Consider the following 25,064-nt stretch of genomic DNA (forward strand, 5'->3'; position numbering starts at 1 on the left):
ATAGTTTACAAAGTACTTCCACAATTTGATACCACAAAAACTCTGTGATATAGATAGAGCAGATTGCATATATCCATTTTATGGATTAGAAAACCAAGGTAAAGGGAAGTTTAGCAATTTGCCTGAGCTCATACAAAAATCCAGACTTGATCCCAGGTCTCTGACTCCCAACCTGGGTGTGTAGGAGCAGCCCAGGGTGCTGAGAGTGTGCAGTCACGGAGTTCTGGCTCTGCCGCTTTGACCTTGGGTAAGTCCCTGGATTCCTCTAGGCTTCGGTTCCTTCTGTAAAGTGAGAAGAACAATCCTAGCCACCTCGTAAGTATTTGTGAGCATTAAATGAGAAAATACATGCGAATCTCAAGAAGAGACCTTGACACATTAGTAAGCGTGAGAGTTAGCTATTATTAAAATATTACTAATATCTTATATATTACCATGACATGCTTAATACCTTTTACTAATTCAAAGAGCTTGAGATGGCTACAAACAACAGTTTACACTTTAATTGCATGATCTTCCTTTCAGGAAAATACCTGATTAAGTGCAGATTACAGTCCTCCATGTAAAAAGGAGAATTTACTGTGGCTAATCCCAGTTTTTATCAGTCTGTTTAGGGAGCCTGTGAAGTTGCTTTAAAATGATAATACTCAGGCCTCAAGAGAAGTCACATGAGAATATGATATGAAAACTTCCGGATCAGAATTCATTGAGAGGACTCTTGATTAACAGTAACAATGAAAGGTAATGGGAACAAACTCATTTCCTAACAAGCCAAATCGTTTTGTCCTCAAATCATTGTGTCTTACGTAACTATTTCCACTTTCCCCTGAAATTTGTTGATCTGAAAAATTTTTATTTCATCTTCATTTCTAAAATAAAATAGCTTTATTAAGATGGAATTCACATGCCATAAAATTTACCTTTTTAAAGTGGACAATTCAGTGATTTCTGGTATATTCACAGAGTTTTGCAACCAGCACCATTTTCTAACTTTGGAACATTTTCATTCCCCCCCCCCCCAAAGCCTCGTACTCATTAGCAGTCACTCCCCCATTCTTCTGTGCCCTTGGCCCCCGGAAACTACTAGTTTACTTCCTGTCCCCATGCATTTGTCTATTCCAAACATTTCTAGACATTATATTTGAAAATTATAAAAACAGTTTCATGCTTAAAATATTATCTTCCTCTGAGGTGGAGTTATATTTACTTCCAGAAGGAGAGTAGGGGATTGATAAACTCAGATTACTTTAATCCAAGCACAGACAGAGACGATGCAAAGCTGGTTTTCTGCCCCTGTTCAGGCTGGTCTATTTAGGGATGACCGTGACGGCCAGGTGTAGCACTTTGGGATTTCAGCCTGAAGCTTGTCAGGGAGGTTACTAGGGACCCTCTTCACCAGGCTCTGAACGCTGATTGTTGTTGCCCCGATCCTGTAAGTCTGTGGGAAGTTCTGTACATCTTCTCGGCCTCCCAACCTTTTATCAACTTTTCTGAATTTGGATTACTTCCTCAGGGAAAAGCTGCCCCCAAAGCTGGGCTCACGTCTCTAGATCCCAGCTCCCAGACCTCGGCCCTGTAACTATGTCTGTCTTGTTATTTCTCTAATGCCTTCAAACAGGTTTTGTTTTCTTCATGTTTTCTGATTTTTCCAACTTTTCTTGAATTCTTCTCAGTGAGAAGTTAAAAGCCAGAAGCTGTTTCCTCCTTCAGGCAGACAAGATGAAGAGGAAGATCCTTCTCCGTATTCACCTGCTCCCCAACAGCTGCAGAACAACCACCGCACTCTGCCATTGGTGGGAGAGGCACACGTACTGTGCGGGGTCTGTGAGGGCTGAGCGAGGCAGCCTGAGCCAAGCGCTGAGTGGGTTTTGTAGAAATTATATTCCCTGCTTTGTTCCAGACTCCGTAAAGCTCTGAGCCAAATTTTGATCCATCTGACAACTTTCAGCTCAGAACCTCATGACCTGTCCTTTGTGGAACAATCTTTGTTCAGCTTCAGGGTATCGTCTCTGATCCAAGGGTTTCATCTGTTGTCCTTAAATCTTGTTGTATTGCATGTATCTTTATAAGCTACTCTATATCTCTTTAATAGGAGGTAGGACATAAAAAAGTAAAAGAGGAAGGTTAAATAGAGTTGTTTGGAACTGCTACATGCTGTACATGAGACAGAGAATACTGATATTCACTCAAGATCGAATCACTTTCCTAGGGTAGCAAGACCTCAAGGTCCTTTGTTTTCTCGTGTCACCTGCTGACATCCTTGCTCATCCTTCAAGGTCTAATCCAAGGATCCCTCCTTCAGAAAGATTTCCCTGGCCTCCTCACCTCGATGTCTTCCCCTAAGCACATCAGGTCTTATATACAAGGTCCAGCCATTGTTAATATAATGAGAACAGTTCGTGCAACATTGATGTAAACTGGAAGACAATTTGGTAAGTTTTGGTGCATATATACATCTGTAAAACTATCACCACATCAAAATAATGAACACATCCACCATGGCTTTTTTTAAAACCATCTATTGGTGGACATTTAGGTTGTTTCAAATTGTCTTCTATAAAAAAAAAATGAAGCTTCCATGGGCATTTGTGGACAAGTCTTCGTATCGACACATGATTTTTTCTCTTAGATAAACCTAGGAGTGGAATGGCTGGGTCATACAGTAGATGTTTGCCTGATTTTTAAGAAACTGCCAAACCATTTTTAAAGTGTCGTATCATTTTACATTCCTAACAATGGTAAATGACAGTTTCGGTTCCTCCGTACCCTCCTCATACCTGTACATGATGTCCTTGCTGGGTAGAGCAATCTTGGTTGTAGGTCCTTGCTTTTCATCACTTTGAATGTTTCTTGCCATTCCCTTCTAGCTTGCAAATTTCTTTTTAGAAATCAGCTGACACCCTTGTAGGTGACTAACTTTCTTTTCTCTTGCTGCTTTTAAGATTCTCTCTTTGTATTTAACCTTTGGCATTTTCATTATGATGTGTCTTGGCATGGGCCTCTTTGCACTGATCTTCTTTGGGACTCTGTGTGCTTTCTGGACTTGCAAGTCTATTTCCTTCAAGTTAGGGAATTTTTCTGTCATGATATTTTCAAATAGGTTTTCAATTTCTTGCTCCCTTTCTTCTCCTTTCAGCACCCCCACGATGTGAATATTGGTATGCTTGAAATTGTCCCAGAGTCTCCTTACACTATCCTCATTTTCTTGGATTCTTTTTTCTTCTTACTGTTCTGATTGGGTGTTTTTTGCTTCTTTATATTCCAAATCACTGATTTGAATCTTGGCTTCATCCACTCTCTGTTGATTCCCTGTAAATTGTTCTTCGTTTCAGTTAGTGTATCCTTCATTTCTGACTTGTTCTTTTTTTTTTTACGGTTTCCATGTCTTTTTTTAATGCTGTTGAAGCTCTCTCTGGATTCATCTGCTCTTCCGCTAAGTTTACTCAACATCCTTATAACAAGTGTTTTAAACTCTGCATCTAGTAGATTGCTTATCTCCATTTTTGTTTAGTTCTTTTTCTGGAGTTTTGTTTTGTTTTTTCATTTTGGCAGCCTCCCTGTGATTGTTTCTGTAGGTAGAGCTGCTATGACTCCCTGGCTCAGTAGAGTGGCCTAATATACTAGGTGTCCTGTAGAGTCCCTTGACACAGCCTCCCCTATTACCCAAGCTGAATACTGGAAGTGAGCCCAACGTGTGGACTGTGTATACTCTCTTCTTGTAGTTGAGCCTTGATTGCTGTTGGCAAGTCAATGGGAGCATTTTACCTAGGCCGATCAGCTGCAAGGACTGGCTGTGACCACTGACCACCAACTCCAACTACCATGGAGGATAGTTGGGCCGTGCAGGGGCCACCTCCACAAAGCAGGACATATTTCAGCAGGACTCTGGCGCCTGCTGAGTTTGTCCCTTGAGTGTGTTGCTTGTGGATGTGGTTGGGTGGTGGTGCTCTCACATAGTCTGTAGCTATCCACTGTGTGCACTGTCTCTGGCACATCCCTGGAGGTACAGGCCAAGGTCAGCCATCACCTGTGTTCTGCCCAGGGCCACCCAGCATAAGCTACAAAGCAATCTGCAGATGGCTACTACTTGCTCTGGGCTTAGAAATGTCCAAGTGATGCCAGGCTGTGAACCAAGGCCAGCTGCTGCTAATGCCAGGACTGGGACCATTTAGCAAGAGGTATGGGGCTCCCTGAGGCCAGGTGCTGTTTGTTTGAGAGGATTTAGGATAACCTAAGTGTGAGCCAAGACAAACCATTCATATGGAAAAGTCGCTGGAAAGAGCTTGGGTAGGTCCAAAGGTTGGCTCGGGAGAGTCTCAGGGAATCACAGGGGTTGGAGGGTGGGGCAAACAGTGTGAGGCAGGTTGATGGAGTCTCGGATATGGCACCTGCTTGCCAGCTCTGTGCAGGAAGGGCTCAGAAAAGGAATGATGGCCTCTGCCAGCGCTTCTGTTTGGTAATAAAGCTGCCCCACAGCTCTTGCCCTGATGCCAGATTCTTCAGTTCTTCCCTGTATGCGTCTGGTGCCTTTCCAGCTGCTGCCCCAGTGCTGGAGCTCAGAGGAAGTGAGTTTGAGTAAGTCTGTACATAAGCCCTTTAAGAGGGACTGCCTAGGAATCCATCAGTTTCTGTTTTCCACAGCCTCAGCCCCTGCTGGTATTTATACCCAGAAGTTGTGGGGACTTATCTTCCTGGCACTGGAACCATGGGCTGAGGGGCCTGGTGTGGGTCTGGGACCCCTTGCTCCCAAGATATCCCTCCTGATTTTTATATGCCACACATGAGTCTAGAACCAGCCCATTCCTCATCTCTGAACATCCTGCCAGTCTCAATGTGGTTTCTTCTTTAATTCTTTAATTGGGGGAGTTTCATCCAGCTCGGTTTCTGGTGGTTCTGAATAATGGTGTTCTGTAATTTAGTTGTAATTTTGACGTGGTTGTGTGAGGAGGTGAGCCGTGTTGACCTAGTCAGCCATCTTAGCTTTCTCTCTGTCGGAGCCTGAGTTTTAACGCCAGCTCTGCCATGACTCACTACGAAAACTTTGGTAAATCACTTTCCCTCTCTGAACACCAGTTACCCTGTAAAATGATCTGAATGTACTCTCCCCTTGCTGACATTCAGTGAGACAACGAATGCACTCTGAAAGGTGTTGGCACTCTCTTCGGTATCCACAGTTTCCTGCCCCTAGGCCTTTGAGTCCTACCCTCTTCCAGTTAAGGATTGGCTCAGAGCTCCTGACAATTGGGTTGAACTGGGGAGTATTACCTTTGCTCCTCCCAACCTTCCAGTGAAACAGAGGAGTGGCTGTATTCCGTCATTCTCTCACCATTTGTTCGGCAGCTTCCTGTTGGCAAGGCCCAATCCGTTTTCTAGCAAAACCCAAAGCCTCTCAACTCATGAAAAAATTAGCTCTGGGTCACATAAGCAGAAAAAGCAATTTCATTTAGTTCTTAATTTTTTTCTTTTAAATACATTCTATTGTCTTTCTTTTGAATTTAGACCTTATCGGTAATGTAGGGTTATATTTTGCTGAAATAGGGTAGGCTTAAAAGCTAAAGAGACAAAGTCCTGTCCTCCAGGAACTTAAAAGTCCGGCAGGGGAATGGTCCGTTTGCTCTTCATCCGCAAAGCCATGGTGAGAATGAAAGACATAGCAGACTTTTTTATTCTTCTGAGTCCCCACACATTTGGATCTCATTCCCAGGTTTGGGAGATGCCCTTCCTTGTGAGAAGCAGCCCATCTCCCATCAGGGGGAAGGCTTGTCCTTTCCCTGGCATCCAGAGCATAACCTAGGCCTACCCAATCAGATGTGCTCGCCTCACGTTCTGAATCCAATGCTGGTGATACAGGAACCATGCAAACCCTGTCAGGCAATGGAGGGCAGCAACAGCTACATTGGGTCTCCTGAGACCATGGTAGCAATCCCATTTCTGAAATTCAGAATCTTCTGTTCCAGCTCTTTTATTTTACAAGTGCAGTGTGGAATACACAAAGACTGCCCAAAAGAGAACAAGTAAAGGCAATTTATTCAGAGCTTGCCATAACCTGCAAGGATGAGAAAGCTTTACAGTAGGAAAAAAGGAAGCATTTGGGTATGCCTTGATTGGAGGCTGCTGGCAGGGGGAGCTGTCGGTGAGCTAACTAGAAGCCAGGCATCCTGTGAGATTGGTTAAGGGTGCATATTTGGCTTTCTCCTGTTCATGCTAAGTTGGAAGTGGAGACAAAAATTAGGGAAGCTGTCAGCTATCAACTTCTGGCCTTTTGGGGCCAATTGCTACGGAAGATATGGTTTGGCTTCCTGGGCTGGTTGCTGCAGACTGCGGATCAGAGTTCTATTTTTATATACGGACTAGTCATTGTCCATATTTACATTCAGTCTTTCAGCAGAAACTGAGGCCCAGAGAGTGGCTCATCCAAGGTCTAATAGATAAGAGTAACCAGAGGTGAGAGATCAACCAGACGCTTAGCATTTTTATCTTGTCATCTCCAAAGGAATTTACATTCTGCTTGTTGAGGAAACCAGAGGAAAATGAAGTTCAACACAGAGGTTGTAGAGATAAGGTGCACCAGTAATTCAGTATTTGGTGCCATGGCTTGGCCGGAAGGTTCATCCCTCTCTTCTCCAGGCAGAACCGCTGCTACAGGCAGAGACTCTCTTGAACAATGCTTTCTGTAACTGGGCATTCCAACCAGCCAGCAAAGTGAAGTGGTTAAATGCATAGTTCTTCAGTCTGTCTACTATATTCATATTTCACCTCCGCTATTGTTAGCTGTGTGAACTTGAACGAGATACATTAACTTTCTAGTCTTCAGTTTCCACATCTGTGAAATGGGAATGACCATGGCACACGTGTCATCAGGTTCTTGTGAAATTAAATGAGTGGACATTTGCAACATGCATAGAACATTGCCTGATACATAACAAGTGCTTGTACAAGTTAGTTGCAACAATTTCATTTAGTCCTCACTTCAACCCAGTGTGGAAAGTAGTATAATCCCCACTTTGCAGGTAAATAAACAAAGGATGGCTATCTCACTTATCCAAGGTCAAGATTTTCACTCAGGTATCTATGAAGCCAAAGCTCATTTTTCCTCCTACTGTGCTTCTGAACACAAGATGCCACTGTTGGGAAAGAAGAAAGTAAAGTCGAAAAGCACAGAGGGCTGTGCTGTCAGAGTGTCCACATTCAACTCTTGGTTCTGCCCTTGCACAGACTGCATCCCACCTCTGAGCGCATTATCACTTGCAAACTGGTAACAATACTTCTATTTCAAAGACCTGTTTTAAGGATTAAAAATTAAGATATATGTGCAGTTCCCAGCACAGTTCCTGACACATGCTGAGTACTTAATGATTTTAATTATTGTAATTGGACGTGACAGTTGTAAACCATTCTTTAGGATCTGTCCCTCAATGCACCTTCATGGAATTTTCCTTAACCCCTAACCTGGCTTGACCTCTCCAGCACTGAATTTCCCATCATTGGTACAATGGTAGGTCAAGCAGAAAAAAAACAAATGATTCGGAGGAGGATATCGTCCTTCAGGGGAGGCAAATAAAGGTAGCAAAGTCAAAGAGGTAACCAAGAGGTAAAGACGTGACAAGTCAGTGATGGAATAGAGTTGCAAAAAGTCTACGCCTTCCATGGCCCAGACTTTAAGAAGATGCAGAAATGCTTCCCAGAAAAACAAATGAAGGAGCTTTGTCCTCAGTCTGTGAGTCAACCTCAGACACACCCATCTGGAAGACTCACACCATTGGCAGGTAAAATGAGCCTCTTCGTTGTCATCCGACGTCTCTTGGAGATGGCAGCTCTAAGTTTAACACTGAGTTTAATGAAGTTGACTTCTCAATTCCTTCTTGATAGTTGAAGCTAAGTTCATGTTGGACTAGTTAGAAGAAACTAGGAGACACGTGACTGGAAAGTCTGACAGAAGAAAGGTGACATAGGGTGAAAATCTCATAGGAAATGAGTGAGTCCAGTGGGGAGCATGAAAGCCGGTAATGCCTTGTTTTCAGAGGACATAAAAGACCATCCCTTCCCTGAAAAGTAGATATTATCATCCTGTTTTCCAGAGGAAGAAACTAAATTCCAAGAATGTTAACTTTTACAACCCAAATCACTCAGGTAATAAGGGTAAAGTCACGATTTGAATCATACACACACACACACACACACACACACGTGTGTGTGTATATATATATATACAAAAGACACCTTTGTTTATATATTTATATACATATATTTATATATTATATATTATATATTTATATATATTTAAAAAGGCACCCATTGCCCTTGTTGGTGTGGCTCAGTGGTTGAGTGCTGGCCTGCGAATCAAAGGTCCAGTTGGATTCCCAGTCTAGGGCACATGCCTGGGTTGCAGGCCAGGTCCACAGTAGGGGGCGCATGAGAGTCAACCACACATTGATGTTTCTCTCTCTCTCCCCTTCCCCCTCTCCAAAAAATAAATAAATAAAATCTTAAAAAAAATAAAAATAAAAAGACACCTAAATGTTTGAGTAGTTATCTATGGGTGGTGGAGTAATGGATGGTTTCAATTTTCTTCCTTATATTTCTATTTTAAAGATTTTTTTTCTATTGGGTAGTTCTTAATTGTATAATGAGAAAAAAAATAGTGAAGTAATTTAAACAAACCAAGGTGCAGGCTGAGGGCTGGGAGCCGAAACCAGAGGCAGTAAGGAGAGCTGTCTGTAGGAACACTAGTCTGCTGTTTCCAAAATCGGGAAAACTGAACTGTTAAACTGAGGGTACTGTTGAGAGTGAGGTGGGGAGAAAGGAGGCAAGCAGCCCAGGGCAGAATTCCAGCTCCTTACAGCCCAGAGAAGCACAACATCTCGACATGAAAGGGGCCTGGAAAGAGAACACTGACTTAATAGTTGGTCATGAAGACAAAGACTCAATCCAGGAATAACCAAGATCCTGGGGCTGGACACAGTCCAGAGTGGGAGGGCCTCAAAAGAGGGCTCATGCACCTTTCTGGGCAAGGCTCAGTAACTACACTTTGCACGTGTGTGTTCTTAACCCATATAAATAGAGCCTCCTGCTCATTGTAATTTGTGTTGCAATCAAGATCTCAGATTCAAGAGTATGATAATCTGAAATGAGAAAAAAAACCAAGGTACAGAGAGGACAGTGCTTAAGCCAATAAGGTGAAAGCAAGGATGGCTAAAGCCCCTCCCTCCCTCACAGTCCCCTTTTGTGGAAAGCGGAGCCATGAGATCAGAGCTGTGAATGAACTGAGAGATAGAGCTGGGAAGGTGTTCAGGAGGAGAGAGAAGGCTCAGGTCCCCACCTGCATCCTTCTTCCCCAGAGGAGCAAGTGATCCTCAGATAATTTAAGAGGTAAGCTCATCCCCAACATTTTTCTGTTCCTGGATTTAAAAAAAAAACTCCAAACAGATATTATGTAAATAAAACTTTATTCATAGAATAAATTTCACATTGGAACTTCTTCTACAACCCCCACTTAGTAACCAGTGTTTCAGTTTATAAAATCATTGTGGCAGTCAGTATGTCCTTAATTTAATAAAAATGAATACTCCTCCCCAGCCACTTGTCTAGAATTTAGAGTTTGTTTACTGTTTGAAAATATATAACATGCCCTAGTCGGGTTATAAATATAATCCATGCATTTCTTAAAAAAGACATGTTCAAGTACAAAAATAAATAGGTTAAATAACAAAAATAAATAAATACATTAATAAATATATCCAACAGTACAAAAGATATTACCAAAATCTTATAAAACCTTGGTTTAGATTAAGAGGAAACACATGAAAACAACCACAGTAAGGAAACAAATATTAAATAAACAATCTACACAGTGACCAGCACTACATGATATAACAAGGAGACGGTAGTCTGGGGTCACGTCCCACAGAACTCAGGACTGGGACTCTTAGCCAGGAACATTGTCAGCGGCGTCGTCGCTTGCCTCCTATCTCGCCTTCTCCATCCACTGCAGGAGAATGTCTAGCTCTCCCAAAGCCTTCACCACCGCTTCATGAGGCTTCAGCTGAAAGATACACACTCATGTGGTGAGTAAATCACACAGAGACAGCATGTACCCCGAGGTTAATCCTCTCCTTTCATTGCCAGTTCTGTTGCAGATTGTAAGCAAAGCATTCTTCTCAACATGAGAGAACTGGAAAGAAGTTATAGAAAGAACCTCAAGATCTCACAAGAGGAAGGAAAATCACCCTGGTCTTACACAGGGAAACTGAGGCCCTAGGGAGTAGCAGAATTCAGACGGCAACCCAAGCCTCCTTACACCACAGAAGTCAAAGTAATGAGGCTGTTTTTTGAAAAGGCGTGTGTATGTGTGTGAGAGTGTGTGTGCCCGTGCACATGTGCACAGGAGTTGCCTACTCTGCATACTTCAATTGAACAAATGTTTATTGTGCTGAGCACTGGGCTGGGCTGGGATCTGGAGATGAATTGTACAACAGTCTAGTGAGGGAGACAGGCAGAAGGAGGCAACTAAAATGTGGTGTGGTGAGTAAGTGGTGGAGTCCACACAGGATGACAGTGGAGGCACTAAACTCAGAGAAGATGCAGCACCTTCTTCAAGGTGATGCCTAGACTGAGTCTTAAAGGATGCATGGACTCAGTCAGTGAGGAGTGGACTCCAGGCCTTCCTGGCAGATGTATAACATGGTGTGAGAAACAGCATGGTGTGGGCTTGTGGGAACTTGTGAGTGACTGTATTTGAGGGTATGTACGAGTGTGTGAATATTGGAAAACTATAATCTCCTGTTTGTGCAGAAGGAAGATCACATGTCTCTGGAGCAACTTGATGGAATCACTGCCATTCCCTTTTATTTCCCAAAGCGTGTTCCAGAGAAAGCACACTCCTGGAGCCTAGATGGGTGTCTTTGAGGTAAAGCAGAGAGATAGTCCACATGACCTCAGAGGGCTATTAATCTGAGGGCTCCTGGATTCCTATCAGTATGAGTACCCATCCCACCCTTCTATGACCTCAGTTCTAAAAACACACTCATCCCAGCCAAGGCCAAAATTGCACATACCTCTTCGAAGTGATGCAGAATCTGGCTGTATTTCTTCATTGCTTCCTCCCCACAAGGGCATATCATTTGGGCATGCTGAAAGGAATGCCAGAGAATGATAGGTTTTATTAAATATTCTGATTTCCTGCCATAGACATGAAAGAGATGAGAATTCTCCTCTTTGTATAGATACTCCATTCTTACAGCAAAGTCTTTTCAGGCCTCAGCATTTGCGACCATTAACCTAATCGTCTACGGAAGAGGAAGCCAGCTTTTTAGGCTCAACTACAGAGTTCATTGTTTCTTTTTAGAAACAGGTAGCTCTGAAGGAGTTGGTGATCACAGTATTCCATCTGGCCTGTAACCCCCACCTCAGCTCTGGTCTACCCTCTCCCAGAGAGCCCCCATGAAAGAGAAAATTGAGTTAATAAGTACTACTCAGGCCCTATCTTGAGATTGAATCCAGTGGCCTGATGATTGGCTGCCTGGACCCAGTATGCACTAATAATACACATACCATCGGATACCTCCCCTTAATTCCATAAATAAAAGATAATTGTCAGTAACATTAAACAGCTAGCATTTTATAGTTCTTTAGACTTTTTACATGGAGCATATATCCAAAAGTCAGTAAAACTGAGTCCTTATTACCTAGTCATATGGCTCAACCCATTATTAGAACTTTTGGACTCAGTTTTTTCCATCTATTAAACAGAAGCCAAAAAGAGTTTAGTGGCTAAGTCACCAAAGCTGTGTGATGAGATGAATCCTTTTAGTCTAGACCCTTACTCACACAGAGTCGGAGGTCCTTTTTGACAGTAAGAAAAGAGTTGGCAAGACTGCTGATCTTTCGGAGGATATGGTGGTCAGAGGTCAGGTAGTTTTTGAATACCGTGTCCAGGTAGAGTCTCAGTATATGGCGGAGGAGACAGCACTGATCTGCAGGCTACAGAAAAAGATTGGCATGTTGGTGGGGGGGAGGGTGTCCAGGGACTAGACTCAGGGGGATAGAATTGCCCTTAGTTCATATTTCCTCCCAGAACTCCTATGAGTCCAGCACATACCTTCGTGTCTTGCAAAGACTCAGTCTTCCTCAAGATTCTGAGATCCATGATTTCATCTTTGGCTTGCTAAATAGAAGAAGGCAAGGCAAGAAATGACAGGTCATTGATGGTTGCCAGGGACTTCGACATGAAGACCTCTCATCCCCTCCGTGCCCTGACCCGGTGAGCAGTGTCCCTTTCCAAAACACTTTTATATCATGAACTACAGATGTTTCTTGGGAATGCATTCTTCTGGTGAGGAGTCACCAGCCCGCCTCTTTCTGTGACCATGTTGCTGAGAGGCAGAGGAAGATAAGTAGAGAAGGGGAGAAGCAGCTACAAAATTGGGAGTTGCCTCCCCCACATACCACACTGTCCCGTATCTCAGAAAATCCATTTTGCATTTCCTGAAGGTCTGTGGTGACCACACAGCTTCCCAAATGGAGTGTCTTCAGCCCAGCAGAAGGTGTCCAGAAGAGATAAAACACAGCCAAGAAAAAGCAGGGAAGGAGTCCAGAACCTTTCATCTTGTGACAGAATCTGGAGACCACAGGAGCTAGGAATTCAAAGGAAAGAGCGTGACTTACTGATTTCCCCCATCTCATGCCTTAAGAAGCCAGTCTGGTCACCAGAGACATGCCTCCCCCAGATGTCTCATGAGGGTGAAACTTAATAGCTTTATCTGGCTTCCTACAGTCTGGTGCATTCATCTAACTTACTGAGAAAAATTGCTGAGCCTCCTCAAAGAAGAGCCTTCCGTTGCTTGCTCAGGATCTGAGTGTGAGTTGGTGCTACATGTCCCTGCTCTTTCTTCCTTTATTCTGTCCGCATCCCAACCCCATCATCATTGCCAAGCAGGTAAGGCCTGGAGCAGCAAGCAGTGAGTAGACAGAGGATGACATCTCAGGGAAAATGTCAAAACTTGTTTCTGTGAATTGACGTATATCGTCTTCCCTTCCAGAATGCCAGTATAGCTCACTCTTCGGATCCCTTTAGACCCGCAGGGAAGCTGGGGGAAAATAGAACCCACAGAAGCTGTTGCTAAGCCACCAGAAACACTTGGAGAAAACTGGATTTTATGGCCACCTCGGGGCAGAGGAGCTTAGCTCTGTTTGACATTTGTCTGAAATCAAATCACTCATTTGGGGAGAGCCCATATATCTCAGCCCGGAAGGCAAATAGAAAGTCAATGACTTCATAATAGTCTTACTGCCAGGGTAAGGCAAGATCAAATGGGCAATGGGCCCAATTCCACCTAACACTTCCCCACCCTCCTGCGGTGTCTACTCCACAGTGCCCTCTGCAGGAAGACTGCAGTCAGGCACACCTGGGATGAATCCAAGAGCACACCCTTTACTGGCCCTTTAAATCCCGCTGAAGATCAAATGATTCCAAACACAGAGAAGAAAGACAGAGAAAAACTCATTTCTTCTTGGGGTGAGCCTTTGTCTGTAAGGTGGCACTTTATAGTCTTCGCTGAGTTTTAAGATGAAATAATAATGGGCTAGGATTAAGGCAAGGAGAGTGAAGCATTTACTTCAGGCACAAAATTTTAGGGGGCACAAAGTCTCTGGTCAATATGAATAATGTTTTAATGCAATATCAAAATTAATGAAAAAAAATAAACAAAATATCAATATTTTAAGTGAAGACAGAATCTGATAGTGCCGTGCTAAGCTGTATTGGAACCCAAGACCAAAGGGAAAACGAGTGCTCCTATCTACTTACATACAGTATATGTTTTTATGTATCTTTAGTGATTAACTTTTTCCCAGAACTATATGATGAAAATATTAATGATGAGTCTTCACCAGGAGAGTAAAATCATAATAAATTCTGTGTGGGGCTTAAATAAAGGATTTAAACTTACAATGTGAGTTGTAATATAGCTACTTTTAAATTTTTCAATATTTTTCAACTAGTTTAATGTTTTGGGGAAAATAACATACATAAAATACATTAAAAACTTCTGTTTAGGAGTGTACATCTTTCCTTTTTTGCTTCAAGCTCCAGTATGGCTGGGCATAACACCGATAATCATTACCACTTACTGAACTCTTCCCTGCGCGCCAGGCAAAGTGCTAGATAAATTTTATGTCCGTGTCCACCTGAGATACTGCCAAAGTAGGAAAAAGGAATAAACAAACCAAACCAAAAGAACTAGAAAAAACTCTGTGTTTGGAGACAAGAGAACTGGGTTCATATCCCTGTTCCCACAAGTCCCCACAACATCGGTTGTCCCAGTTTGCCCAGGACCTAGGGCACTCCTGAGACACAGGACTTCCATTTAAAACCAGAAATCACAGGTAAACCAGGATGAGTTAGTTGGCCACCCTGCATCTCTGGAGCTTAGACAAGTCCACTCATCTCTCTGAGTTTTTCTCTTAGCCCCAAAATGGTGATAATTAAACTTACCCCAGAATTCGTTTTGACATTTAAATAAAATAAAGTATAATTTATATTCCTAGCACATAATGAGTGATTAATTCATTTTAAGTAAAGAATGACATTAGTTTGCCTTGAATGTAGTAGGCGTATAGTAAATATACGATAAATCCAACAATTTAATCAGCATTTATTGAGCACCTACTATCTTGAATATTGGGCTAGGTACTGAAGTACAAAGATAAACATGACAATTCCCTACTCTCTAGGATATTTTTTCCTAATGGAAAAAGCTCCTTTAGATGTGACCCTGAGCACATCATGGTAGACGATTGGGAGAACTGGGCTGATCCCCAGCACTGTAGACAGTGTAGGTAGAGGGAAAGTTCTCTTACCTGAGCTTGGAACGGGCTGTTGCTTCCGATATCCCAGGAGTCTGTTTCAAAGCTAAGAGGCTTCTGATTATTTATATATGTGACACAGGAAGGAAGTGAGCTCACATAGGTGAGGGCTGAAAATCCCCTGGAATTTCTCTGGTGCACAGCACTTCCTCCCATCCAAAGACAGTTTAACTGGTGGCTTTATTACCTCAACACTTCTAAGAAGCACTTCTTAGGAGGTTATTGGTTATAGTTGGATAAAAGATGCGCTCTTTCTTTCTGGCTCCCTCCCAAAGGTAATTAGGACAGAAAAGACCACTGAATTAGAGAACTGGAAGAGAAGTCTTCCAGTAGGCGTTTTGTTGTCTCCTTTAATGTCAATCCTCCTTAACCAGGCTTCTCCCCAACCCGAGACACAGTGGGCACACACCTGCTGTTTCTCCTTTTGCTGTCACCACCATTTTGCTCCAACAATGGCCACCTTCTTTCCCCCCACTCACTATTAAAGAGTGGGCTCCAATTCCTTATTCTTGCACTACTCCAGACCACACCAACCCTGCCCTTCTCTGACTCCAATAGCGGATTTTTCTTTGGCACGTGAGAAAGTCTAATGTTGCCCTGTGTTTCACGGGCTTTAGCTTTTTCTCCCGGAGGACACCGAAAGATTTTTTTTTTTATAGAGGGACTAATCTGTCTGGTAGGACCACATTTTGGCAAGATTAAATCAAAGCACTGAGATGAATTGCATGTCACGTTTAATGCTCTAAAAGTTATCAAGATGGTAGAGATTATAATATATTCCTTTCCAAGTTATTTCTAACTCAGCACCTATAGCTCGAAAGTCCTGTATTTGAGTCTCAGGATTCCATAGTCTACAGGATGACTTTAACATATTATTTCATCTTTTTGGGTTGCAGTTCACATACTTGTAACATGAGAGCAATATTTTATATTTTATAAAATTTTATACATGAAATAATCTATAAATTCCTTTCTAGTTCTGATATTCAATCTCACTACAATTCTTTGCTTCTCTACCTTTGGATCAGAACACTCCTTTTGGCGTCTTTGAATGTTCTCCTAAAGTTCCTTGAAATGAAGACCACAACTTTTCATTCTAATGTTTGATGCGTGGTGAAAATATGTATGAATATCTCCTCTAAATATCTGTTGAGCTCATGCCTGGTGTGGGTTTTTTTTTCATCATTGGTGCTGAGTAAACAATTTCTTATAGTCATCTATAAATGATTAAAGTAAAACTGAGAAATATGACCTGACAAGTGTATTTGAAATCAAGATTTTCAGGAAGTATAAGCAGTGCCCATGCGAGTCACTTCCTTTTCATTAGCCAAGAAGAACCCAATTGCTTTGTTTTAAGTTACCTGTAACAATGAATTAAACTTAATTACTCTTGTTCAATCCCAATTTTATCTGAATAATCAAGTGTCTCCTTTTCCTATTTCAAATACTTTATTCTTTTAAAATCCATTGAATAGATCCCATTCCATTCTCTGCACAGACACCAATGCAGCTCACTTCCTCTACAGAATTTTTCGTACCTTCCCCTAACCATTCTCTCTATCTCACCACCAATTCCAAAGGCAAAAATGGCCCTTCCCAGAAAGAGACTTAGCTATGGCCTGAACTAGTAGCAATAGAGACGTAGATGTGGGTGGACTTAAGAGAATTTGAGTACATTTTAAGAAAATAGAGACTAATTAAATGTAAACTAGGTTTAACTACATGCAGTTTCCACCTGTGTAGGTCGAAACTGTCTGATTTTAGTTAGCACTGTCATGTGGTTCAACCTAAAAATTATTACTATGATAATACATGGAGTATCCCAAGCCTACTTACTACCTGGGCTTACATATTAAATACTGTGTACAGTGTAATCACACACACACACACATAATGGATATATAAGTATATAACATACAATGTACATCTACTAATACATATTTAATGTAGATATTCTCATTTAATTTTCGTAAAATCCTACTAAGAATATAAGCTTCTGGAGGGCTGTACTTGTGTCTGTCTCATCCACCCCTATATTACAAACACCTGGATTGGATCTTAATTCATGATAAGCTTTTGATAAATTTGTGTTGACTATATTGTTATTTCTATGAGACACATCTTATAATTCAATTTTCCAATGAAGAAACTTAAGCTTAGAGGCTGAATGGTTTTGCCCAAGTTCACCCACCCAATAAGTAACAGAATGTACTAAAAATGTAGCATCTTTTCCTATTGTTGATGTGAGGATAATAAGGTCCAGGGGGCAACAGGGAGATTAAGGTGAGATGGTAGCAGAATGGCAACTTCACCTAGTTTCCTAATTTTTAATGCACTACCCTTTCTGTGTGTCCTCAGGGACAACAGGGCCCTAGAAAAGTGGTGGGAAAGGGGGTCCAGGAAACAGATTCCTAATTTTATTTCTGGGCTTACATATAAGAAAGAGTCCCCATATGATGTTTGGTTAAGAGAACAGACCACTTATCTCACCTGACTGAGGACCTCTGAATTAATGCTCTGAATCTACACGAACAGAAAGAACCCCTCTCCCTCTAGCACTTTCCATCATCCCTTCTAGGAACCCTGAATCACTGGAATAATTCTGCGCGATCACGGGCAATACCCAGATGCTTAAGGGCCTCTCCCAGAGGCGGTAAACAGGATGGATGTAGTTATGGAGTTTGTGAAGCAAACAATAACTTCAAGTTCTGAAATCAGAAGGTTTTCAAACTTCCCAATAAAAGGAAATGTACTGCCTTCTTCTTAGAAAATTAATTCTGATCATATCATGCTTAAGAACGAGTTAATACAGTGCTGCAAATGATCACCGGAAATAATTGGCACACCTCCCCAAATGTGACCTTCCACCTCAAGTTGTCATGGAGAGATAAAAGTAAAACAGGGGATTATTGGGAGTCTCTGCCCCTGCCTGCTGGTACAATCCCAGGTTTTCTGGAGAAGACACTGGCCTGAGTGCCTGTGCTCCATGATTTGATTGTGGGGGGCCCAGGGACTCCCCTACACAATATCCTCTCCAGTAAGACCTATAGGGTGTATGGACCTTCTGGGTTAAGAAATGGCAAGATTTCCTTATCTAATGATAGCCTATCACTCCTAGACCGTTAGAGCTAAAGTGACTTCAAGTGCATCCAGCACCAGATCCCTCATTTTACAAATGGGGAAACTATGGTTTGCCGAAGGCCCCTCTGGCTGAAAGACCTAGGAGTTAAAGCAAGTGTTCTTCCCCATAAAGGATACTCTTGACTCATTATGAACTATTCTCCTGTACAAAGCATTGTCTTTTGAAAACGAGACCGAGAGAATCTTTTCCTACCATAATTCTGGCAGAAAAAACTGTCTCTTCAGTGGAAAGCATGTAGAAGGTGTTGGCACTTAAGATCACATGGGGCCGAGAGTCAGGAGGCCCAATTCTAATACTCACTTTCTTACCACCAACTTCCAGGGTGACTTTGGGTGACCGAAGACCTATCCTCATACATTTTAGGAGCTCACTGGTTCATCAATAAAATGGAGAGTAAAACCTACCTTGCCTGTCTGGCTCACTGGGTTGGCAGGAGGATTTTATATATATGCACAGTTATATAAACCTTTAAACACAACAGGTGATTTTCATTTACTCCTGTCTGATAAAACAGATTTTAAAAGCCATTCTTTCCATAAACATTTGCTAAATGCTCATTATGTGCAAGACAGTGCTGGATGCTGTGAGGATCAGTGATGCTGCGGGGACTAGTTATGCCTCAGTCAGGTCTCTGGCCCCTAGTTGCTTATAGTCTCATGGAGGCATAAAGCGTGTGCTTGCATAACCACAAAGAAAGTCAGTATCCGGTGAGAGCAGAAAGCATGTGCTGAGCAGTAGACAGGAGGGAGGGCTCACAGAGGGGAGAGTTTGAGCTGAGCCTTGAAGGATGAAAGAGCTTAAATGGACAAAGATGCTGGAGAGAAGCAGGGAGGAGAAGGGGCCCAACAAAGGGCATTCAGGACAGAAATGACCAGGTTAACAAAACTTACAGTGTATTTGAGGACTAGCTTTGCTGGAGCTGGATTTTGGGTGGAGAAACAGTGGGCAATCAAGTTGAAAATATGGTTTTATCACCAAGGACCAAGAATATCATGCCAAAGAATGCAAATTCAACTTGGAGTCTAGAAACCCGTATTCTGGCTCTAGACTTACCTTCAGCCCACTGTGTGGTCCTAAAAAAAAATCACTTCCTTTCTTTGGGCCTTAGTTTCCCCATCTGTGAATTCTGGAGAAATAAATTATTTAAGTCCTACTCAGCTTGGCCTTTTGATTCTATTATCTTTGTTTCCCTCCTGAGGCACTAGGGAGCCATGAAGGGGTTTACAGTGAGGGAGAGAGATGGTAACAGCTGTGCAGTAACCATGAGGTCTTCAAGGGCAGCACAGTGCTCGGCACATGGTTTGTGCTCGCACGGAATGGAAGGGGGATGATGTGGCTGTGGTGGAGAAACGCAGATGCATTTCGTGAGCACACGAAGCAAACTTTAGGAAGTAAAACTTTAGGGTTTCAAAACTGGGGTCAGCATAGAGTTAGTGCCAGGTAATTAAATAGATGAGCTGGGCAGAGAAGAGAGAAAAAGAATCCCTTCTTATGAAATAAACTCAGCTTTCTAAGCAAGCCAATTTTGAGCAGGAAATAGTTTTCTAGAAACCAAGACGAAAACCCAGCCACTCCTTTTTTCCCACGGCAAGTCCTGAGTTTGCAGTTCAGGGTTTTCCCTGTCTACAGCGAGGACGTCACAGTTGCTGGCATCTGATTTTCCTGCCCAGTTGCATCACTTTGCAGGGAGACATTGGCCTCTGGGTTCTGAGGAGGAAGAACCTCAGCTCACCGGTAGCCAGGTAGAGGCCTTCCCACTGCCAGACAGGCAGTGCTGGGAGCTCTGCTGGACAGCCCCTGCCACCGCCCGGCAGGGTGGGGATGGGCGGAGCAGCCGACTCTATCAGAAGTGTACGTTTTCAGTTCCCTGTCCTCAAAGGCAGCAAAATGAGTGACGTCATTTCCCTTTCCTGCGTTTTTCCGCCGTCCTCTGTTTAACCAGCTCAACTTGCTGTCATTCTTTCTCCTGACAACTCCTGCGACATAACTGGGTCCCCAAAATTGGCTCACTCCCCCTGCTCCCAGCCTTCAAAGGAGGAGCCCCTGGAAAAGTCTCTCCTGGACATGAAGTCTAGGAACAGAAATCCAGATGTACCCTTGAATTAACAGTTTTCTCACCTCAGAGAATAGTGGTATATGCAATTCTTTTCCTTTTAATTCCATGAACAGGCATGGAGACTCTCCATGTGTGGGCCCTGAGCTAAATGACCCACAGCTAAAAATGAGGCTATTTAAATCCAGAGTCTCTTGGGACCACAGAGCATTGTAAGGGAACAGATTTTCTGTCTAATGCAGGAGTTCTTAATGTGGGAAAAGGTAGAAGGACAAAAAACCCAGCTCCTTTCTTTGCCCCACTAACCTCTGTTCAAAGCACTTTCTTTGGTTGTGAGGCCAGGAAACAAATGCAAACCGCGGTAGTGTTAGCAGTCCCTACGACATTGACATTGCCACTGATAAAAATCACAGATGTTTTATATCGTGTTACAGTTGTTTCAAACACCTCAGAATATCATTATGCTCCTCACAACTTGGAGATGTCAGTACTCGGTGGGCCTGCTGCTGGGTTTTGTTCATTAATGCTGGATCTTGTTAGTGTATACTACCTATCGTCATTTCCATGTTTTGATAGCTGTGTTTTAATAAAGTTAGTTTCTTTTGTAATGCTATGTATTCTATTTCATGCATTTAGAAACATTCTGAGTAGGCTTTGCAGGCTTTGTTGGTGGGCCAAAGGGGTCCGTGGCACACACAAGGTTAAGGTTCCTGGTTCTTATGTCAGGCACAAAGGCCCATGGGTATGGCAACCATACTTTTCCAATTGTGACACAGAGTCTGAGAAAAATGAGGCTATTAAATCCAGAGTCTGCGTTCATCGGGGGCTTTGAGGGGTGGGCTGGGGGTGGGGGCTGAGAGGCTGAGGTGACTTCTGAGGGACAAGGAGGATATCTGGGCTGGTTTCTTGGAGAAAGTCTGGTTTGAGGGAGGTTTTGAAAAAGTGTTTTTATAAGCTTTGGAGGAGAAACTATGGTAGGAGCAGAAGGACACTTGTTCCTTACAGTAAAAAAAAAAAAAAAAAAAAAAAAAAAAGGCCTGGAACAAAAGTCCTGAGAGCAGAGAACACTTCTGTACCTGAAGGATGAGGCTCCTGTGGGTGTGAGATGGGGAAAGGGGCAGGGAGTGAAGGTGGCTGAAGAGGGTGAATACAGTCACTCTGAGGAAGCTGCACTCAGAGGCTTGGCAGTTCTAAAAACGAATGACTGCTCTCCTTTGCTAACCTGCCTAGACCCTAGATCAACATGTCACAGCCCACAGGAGCTCGAAACTTGCTTATCGATGCATTTCCCTAACAAAATTCAAAGTACTTTTTTAACATGCTGGTTCCCTGAAAAGACTGAGCTTCCTCATACCCAGCAATTCTCACATGACATCATTCCCAGCCACCTGGGGATAAAGCCACTGCCACAGCACAACCACCCCGGAGGTTTGCACACAGGCACGTTATCTGTACTCTGCCCCAGAAGTATCTCACCTACAGTTGCACCGTGCTCTTTCTGGGCTAGGTGTGGGGGATATTTTGGAGGTGTTGAGGGGGTGAGGAAGAAGAGATGATGTCAGTGCTTCTTGAGTTCTTTCTCCACACTTACAGGGCTGTGGGAGCACATCACTCCCAGGTGAGTTGGGGCCCAGGTTAGCAAGATAACCAAAAGGCTGGTAGAAGAGTGTGAGGCACTGACCTTTGGGCTTCAGGATGTGGAGTTAAAGACCATAAGACAACAATCAAGGACAAATCAAAACCAAAGCCAGGAAGGTCAAACAGAAGGGAAAACTCTCCTTGATATGTGCCAGAAACAGGGATACCAAACAAGGGGTAGAGAGTCCCAGTGGAGGATAAGAGGAAGCCCGAGAGATTCCTAAATCCAAAAGACACACCTGGAGGTTTCCTCCAGAAGGACACTGCCTAGACAACTGGGCTTGCCTTTGCTTCATGCATGCACTCATTCATTCATTCATTTATTCAAGGCACATTTATTTACTGAGTGCAACCATTCACAAAGTAACTGTCCCTGAGGAGCTCAGTCTAGAGAGAGGAAACAAACTCTGAGATATCTCTGACATGTCAAGAACTGGAAAACTACTCTGGGTCTCAGGGAACATAAGCAGGAGTGGGGGTGGAGAAGAAAGAGAAGGAGGAACTGCTTCCTTCCCTGGGGGTTGGGTGAAGGCTCTTAGGAGGTTAAATTTAGACTGGGGCAGAGCTAGGACAGCCACCCCACAGGATCTTTTGTTGTTTGTTTGTAGTCGGCTGGACTAATTGAGTGTCTTTCAGTAATAGAACTGAAGGTAGACTATCTCTATAAGACTCTAGAGCTCATAACAATTTTTAAGAATTCATCCTCCCCCAAACTCCTTGACCAAATGTGATACGCTGACCCCTAAACCTCCATCAACCATCAGTTTGCTTCTGCCACTCACAATCAGACATTCATTCACGGCTGCATAGGGAGTATCAAGTGATTGGTGTTTGCCAGGGACTGTGCTAGGCATAAGCAAAGCAAAGTTCAGGCGGAGACAAGGGACAGTCCTACAGTGGGATGAGTCTGTGACAGAGGAAGGACAGAGAGCGGGCAAGCCTGTCGAGGGGTGTCTAAGAAGCAGGGAGAATCAGAAAGGCTGCCTGGAGCCTGACTGACCACACAGAATGGTGAGCACGCATATCAGGGAGCTGGCCGAGGGCCTCCTGGAGATGCAGACCTTGAGGAAAGCCCTGCTGGCCCAGGCCAGCGTCTTATGCTTTGTCGCACTTGCTAGTTTAAAATATACGTAAGTGGAGTAGGACACACTTGAGTTTATAAGGGGAAGGCTTTCCCAAAACAACAGTGTTTTATGGGAAATAAGATTAGAAAAATTGAGAATCATTAAATAGCGACAACCATTATTTTTAATGAGTACCTGCTCTATATCTGCTACAAGTGGGTCTCAAATCCTCAAGCAGTTCCGTGAAGCAGCTCTCCCCTGCATTTGTACAGATGAGAAAAATGAGCCTCAGATTAAGTAAATTGCTCAAGGTCACACAGTAAGTAACAGGACAAGGATTCCACATAAAAACCCATCCTTTGATCCATTTGCCCAAATTTCTGGGCAAGTGCTAAACAACACTGAGCTGAGCATGTGTGGCTGTCAACAACTTGCTCGAGAGGATGGAGGGAAAATAGAGTGTCCTCCAGGAGGAGCCCAGATGCTCAGCTGGGCAGGAATATCGTGTAACACACTCAGAAGTCAGCCTCTGCTTCTTTGCTCTGTGTTGGTCCATAAATTCACATGTAACTTCACAGACTTGCTGCCAGTAAGTCCAGGCCCCTTTTTGTGCTTGTGGGTTTAATGGTTTGTGTTGCTGGCTTCCAGTGTAGTCACCTGGGCCCTGGGTTATACAGCTTTGGCCACAACAAAGTGAACTCCCCCCAAGGGCAAGAAGAGAGAGCACTGGAGCCAGGAAGACCAGATGTGGGCTCACTTTCTGGATCTGCCATCCCTGAGCCAGGTCACTGCATCCCCCACCTCCCTGAGCCGCAGGAGCCTTCGCTGCTCACATGGGAATCAAACCTCTAACCTCCTCAGCAACTCTGAGGCTTGAAAGTGCCTGGCACAGTCTTACACGAGCTATGGGTTCCCTTCCTTCTGCACCTAAGCAATTGAAGGTGAACCGTAGATCTCTCAAGGTGCTGCTAGGGGCTGATGGAGGACAGAGAAGATATGATTTGGGAGAGAATTTTACACTTGGTTCCTTAGTAGGTATTTAGTAAGCACCAGCTCTGCGAAAACAAAAACAAGAAAGAACAACACCACCAAAAACAAAAATACAACTCAGAACTACAAGAGTCACGACACCTTCTTCAAGTCTGGAAGGAGAGAAAGTGCAGGTAGACAAATGAAGTGGTCAAAGTGAAGTAAGCAGGCAAAAGATGAGAAAGTGAGAGAGAGAGACACCTTTAGTATTTCCTCCTCCCCCTCCTGCCCCCTCTCCTCCTCCTCCTCTACAGTCATTGACATAACAATATTTCTTTCATGTGAGCACAGCTCATTATGCCAGTAAGGCTCCTCTCTCCCAGCCTCCCATCATGCACGCAAGATGTTCAGGTCACATTTCATGGTGATTGAGGGCCCAGGCTTTGGAGTAGGACACTCTGAGTTTGGAAATGTTAAAAGATAAACTGAGGTATATCAAAAACTTTACAAATTTATTTGAGCAAAAATCTATTCGAATCGGGCAGCGCCAAACCAGAAGAGGTTAGGAGTGCTGTGCCAACAGAAGCCGGGGAAAAGACTCATATAGAAAAGGTGCAGAAGCACAGAAAGGAAGCTACAGGTTTGACTGGCTACAGTTAAAGCCTTCCTGGTTGTTCGGGAATGGCTGTCCTTGGCACTTCAAGTTCACAACTTGAGGCACTTCCAAGCTTAGATTTGAGTTTGCTTACATAGGCTGCCAGGGCACGAGTCTTGCCTCCATCTAATGACTTCCTTGTTTAATTTATGTCACAAATCCCGACCCATAACTAGGACTGTGTGACCCGAGGTGTGTCGTCGAAGCTTAGTAAGCTTCAGACTTCATCTGTTTAATTGGATGGTCAACAACCTTTACCTTAGAGGATTATCATGAGGAATAAAGGACAAGGCGTGGTTTTCACCTCAGTGCCTGACACATTCTGAGTGCTCAACATGTGTACATTGTCGTTGACATTATAGTTCATTATGATACCAGGTTGCCTGGTTTCGAAGTCCAGGGCTCTGCTGCTGATGAGCTGTGTGACTTCAGGGAAGTTACTTAAACTCTCTGCGCCCTGGTTTCCTCCTCGGTGTTTTATTATCTTATTGCTAGCATTCACTGACATGGCCTTTTTTATTTTATTTCACCTTCAGAACTTCTGTAGAATTATCATGAGATTTAAACAAGATATATATCTTCATACCATAATATGCATATTTCTTAGATTATCACCTGGCCCATAGAAAGCACTATATAAATGCTTCCTAGTATTGTTTTATTTTATCAGATCATTTATTC

At 43.2% G+C, this 25,064-nt stretch overlaps 1 protein-coding gene across 1 annotated transcript; it reads right to left on the minus strand.

Moving 5' to 3' along the window:
- Positions 1 to 9,814: 9,814 nt before the first annotated feature.
- IL20 (interleukin 20) lies at positions 9,815 to 12,829 on the minus strand. Its single transcript, XM_024572600.4, has 6 exons — positions 12,796 to 12,829; positions 12,445 to 12,632; positions 12,098 to 12,163; positions 11,827 to 11,979; positions 11,055 to 11,129; positions 9,815 to 10,042 (listed from the first exon to the last, which is right to left on the minus strand). The coding sequence occupies exons 2-6, from the start codon at positions 12,601 to 12,603 to the stop codon at positions 9,965 to 9,967; spliced, it is 531 nt and encodes a 176-aa protein (XP_024428368.2). The 5' UTR covers positions 12,604 to 12,632; positions 12,796 to 12,829; the 3' UTR covers positions 9,815 to 9,964.
- Between the last annotated feature and the right edge of the window lie 12,235 nt (positions 12,830 to 25,064).

The sequence above is a fragment of the Desmodus rotundus genome, chromosome 12, assembly GCF_022682495.2.
Source record: "Desmodus rotundus isolate HL8 chromosome 12, HLdesRot8A.1, whole genome shotgun sequence".
Lineage (NCBI taxonomy): Eukaryota > Metazoa > Chordata > Mammalia > Chiroptera > Phyllostomidae > Desmodus > Desmodus rotundus.

What these genes read in the sequence shown, in the direction of transcription:
- IL20 (XM_024572600.4), bottom strand. Translation starts at nt 12,603, where the DNA reads ATGAAAGGTTCTGGACTCCTTCCCTGCTTTTTCTTGGCTGTGTTTTAT. An exon ending in CTGAGATACGGGACAGTGTG is followed by an intron (nt 12,164 to 12,444) that starts GTATGTGGGGGA and finishes TCTTCTATTTAG; the next exon opens with CAAGCCAAAGATGAAATCAT. An exon ending in TTCTGCATCACTTCGAAGAG is followed by an intron (nt 10,043 to 11,054) that starts GTATGTGCAATT and finishes TGTATCTTTCAG; the next exon opens with CTGAAGCCTCATGAAGCGGT.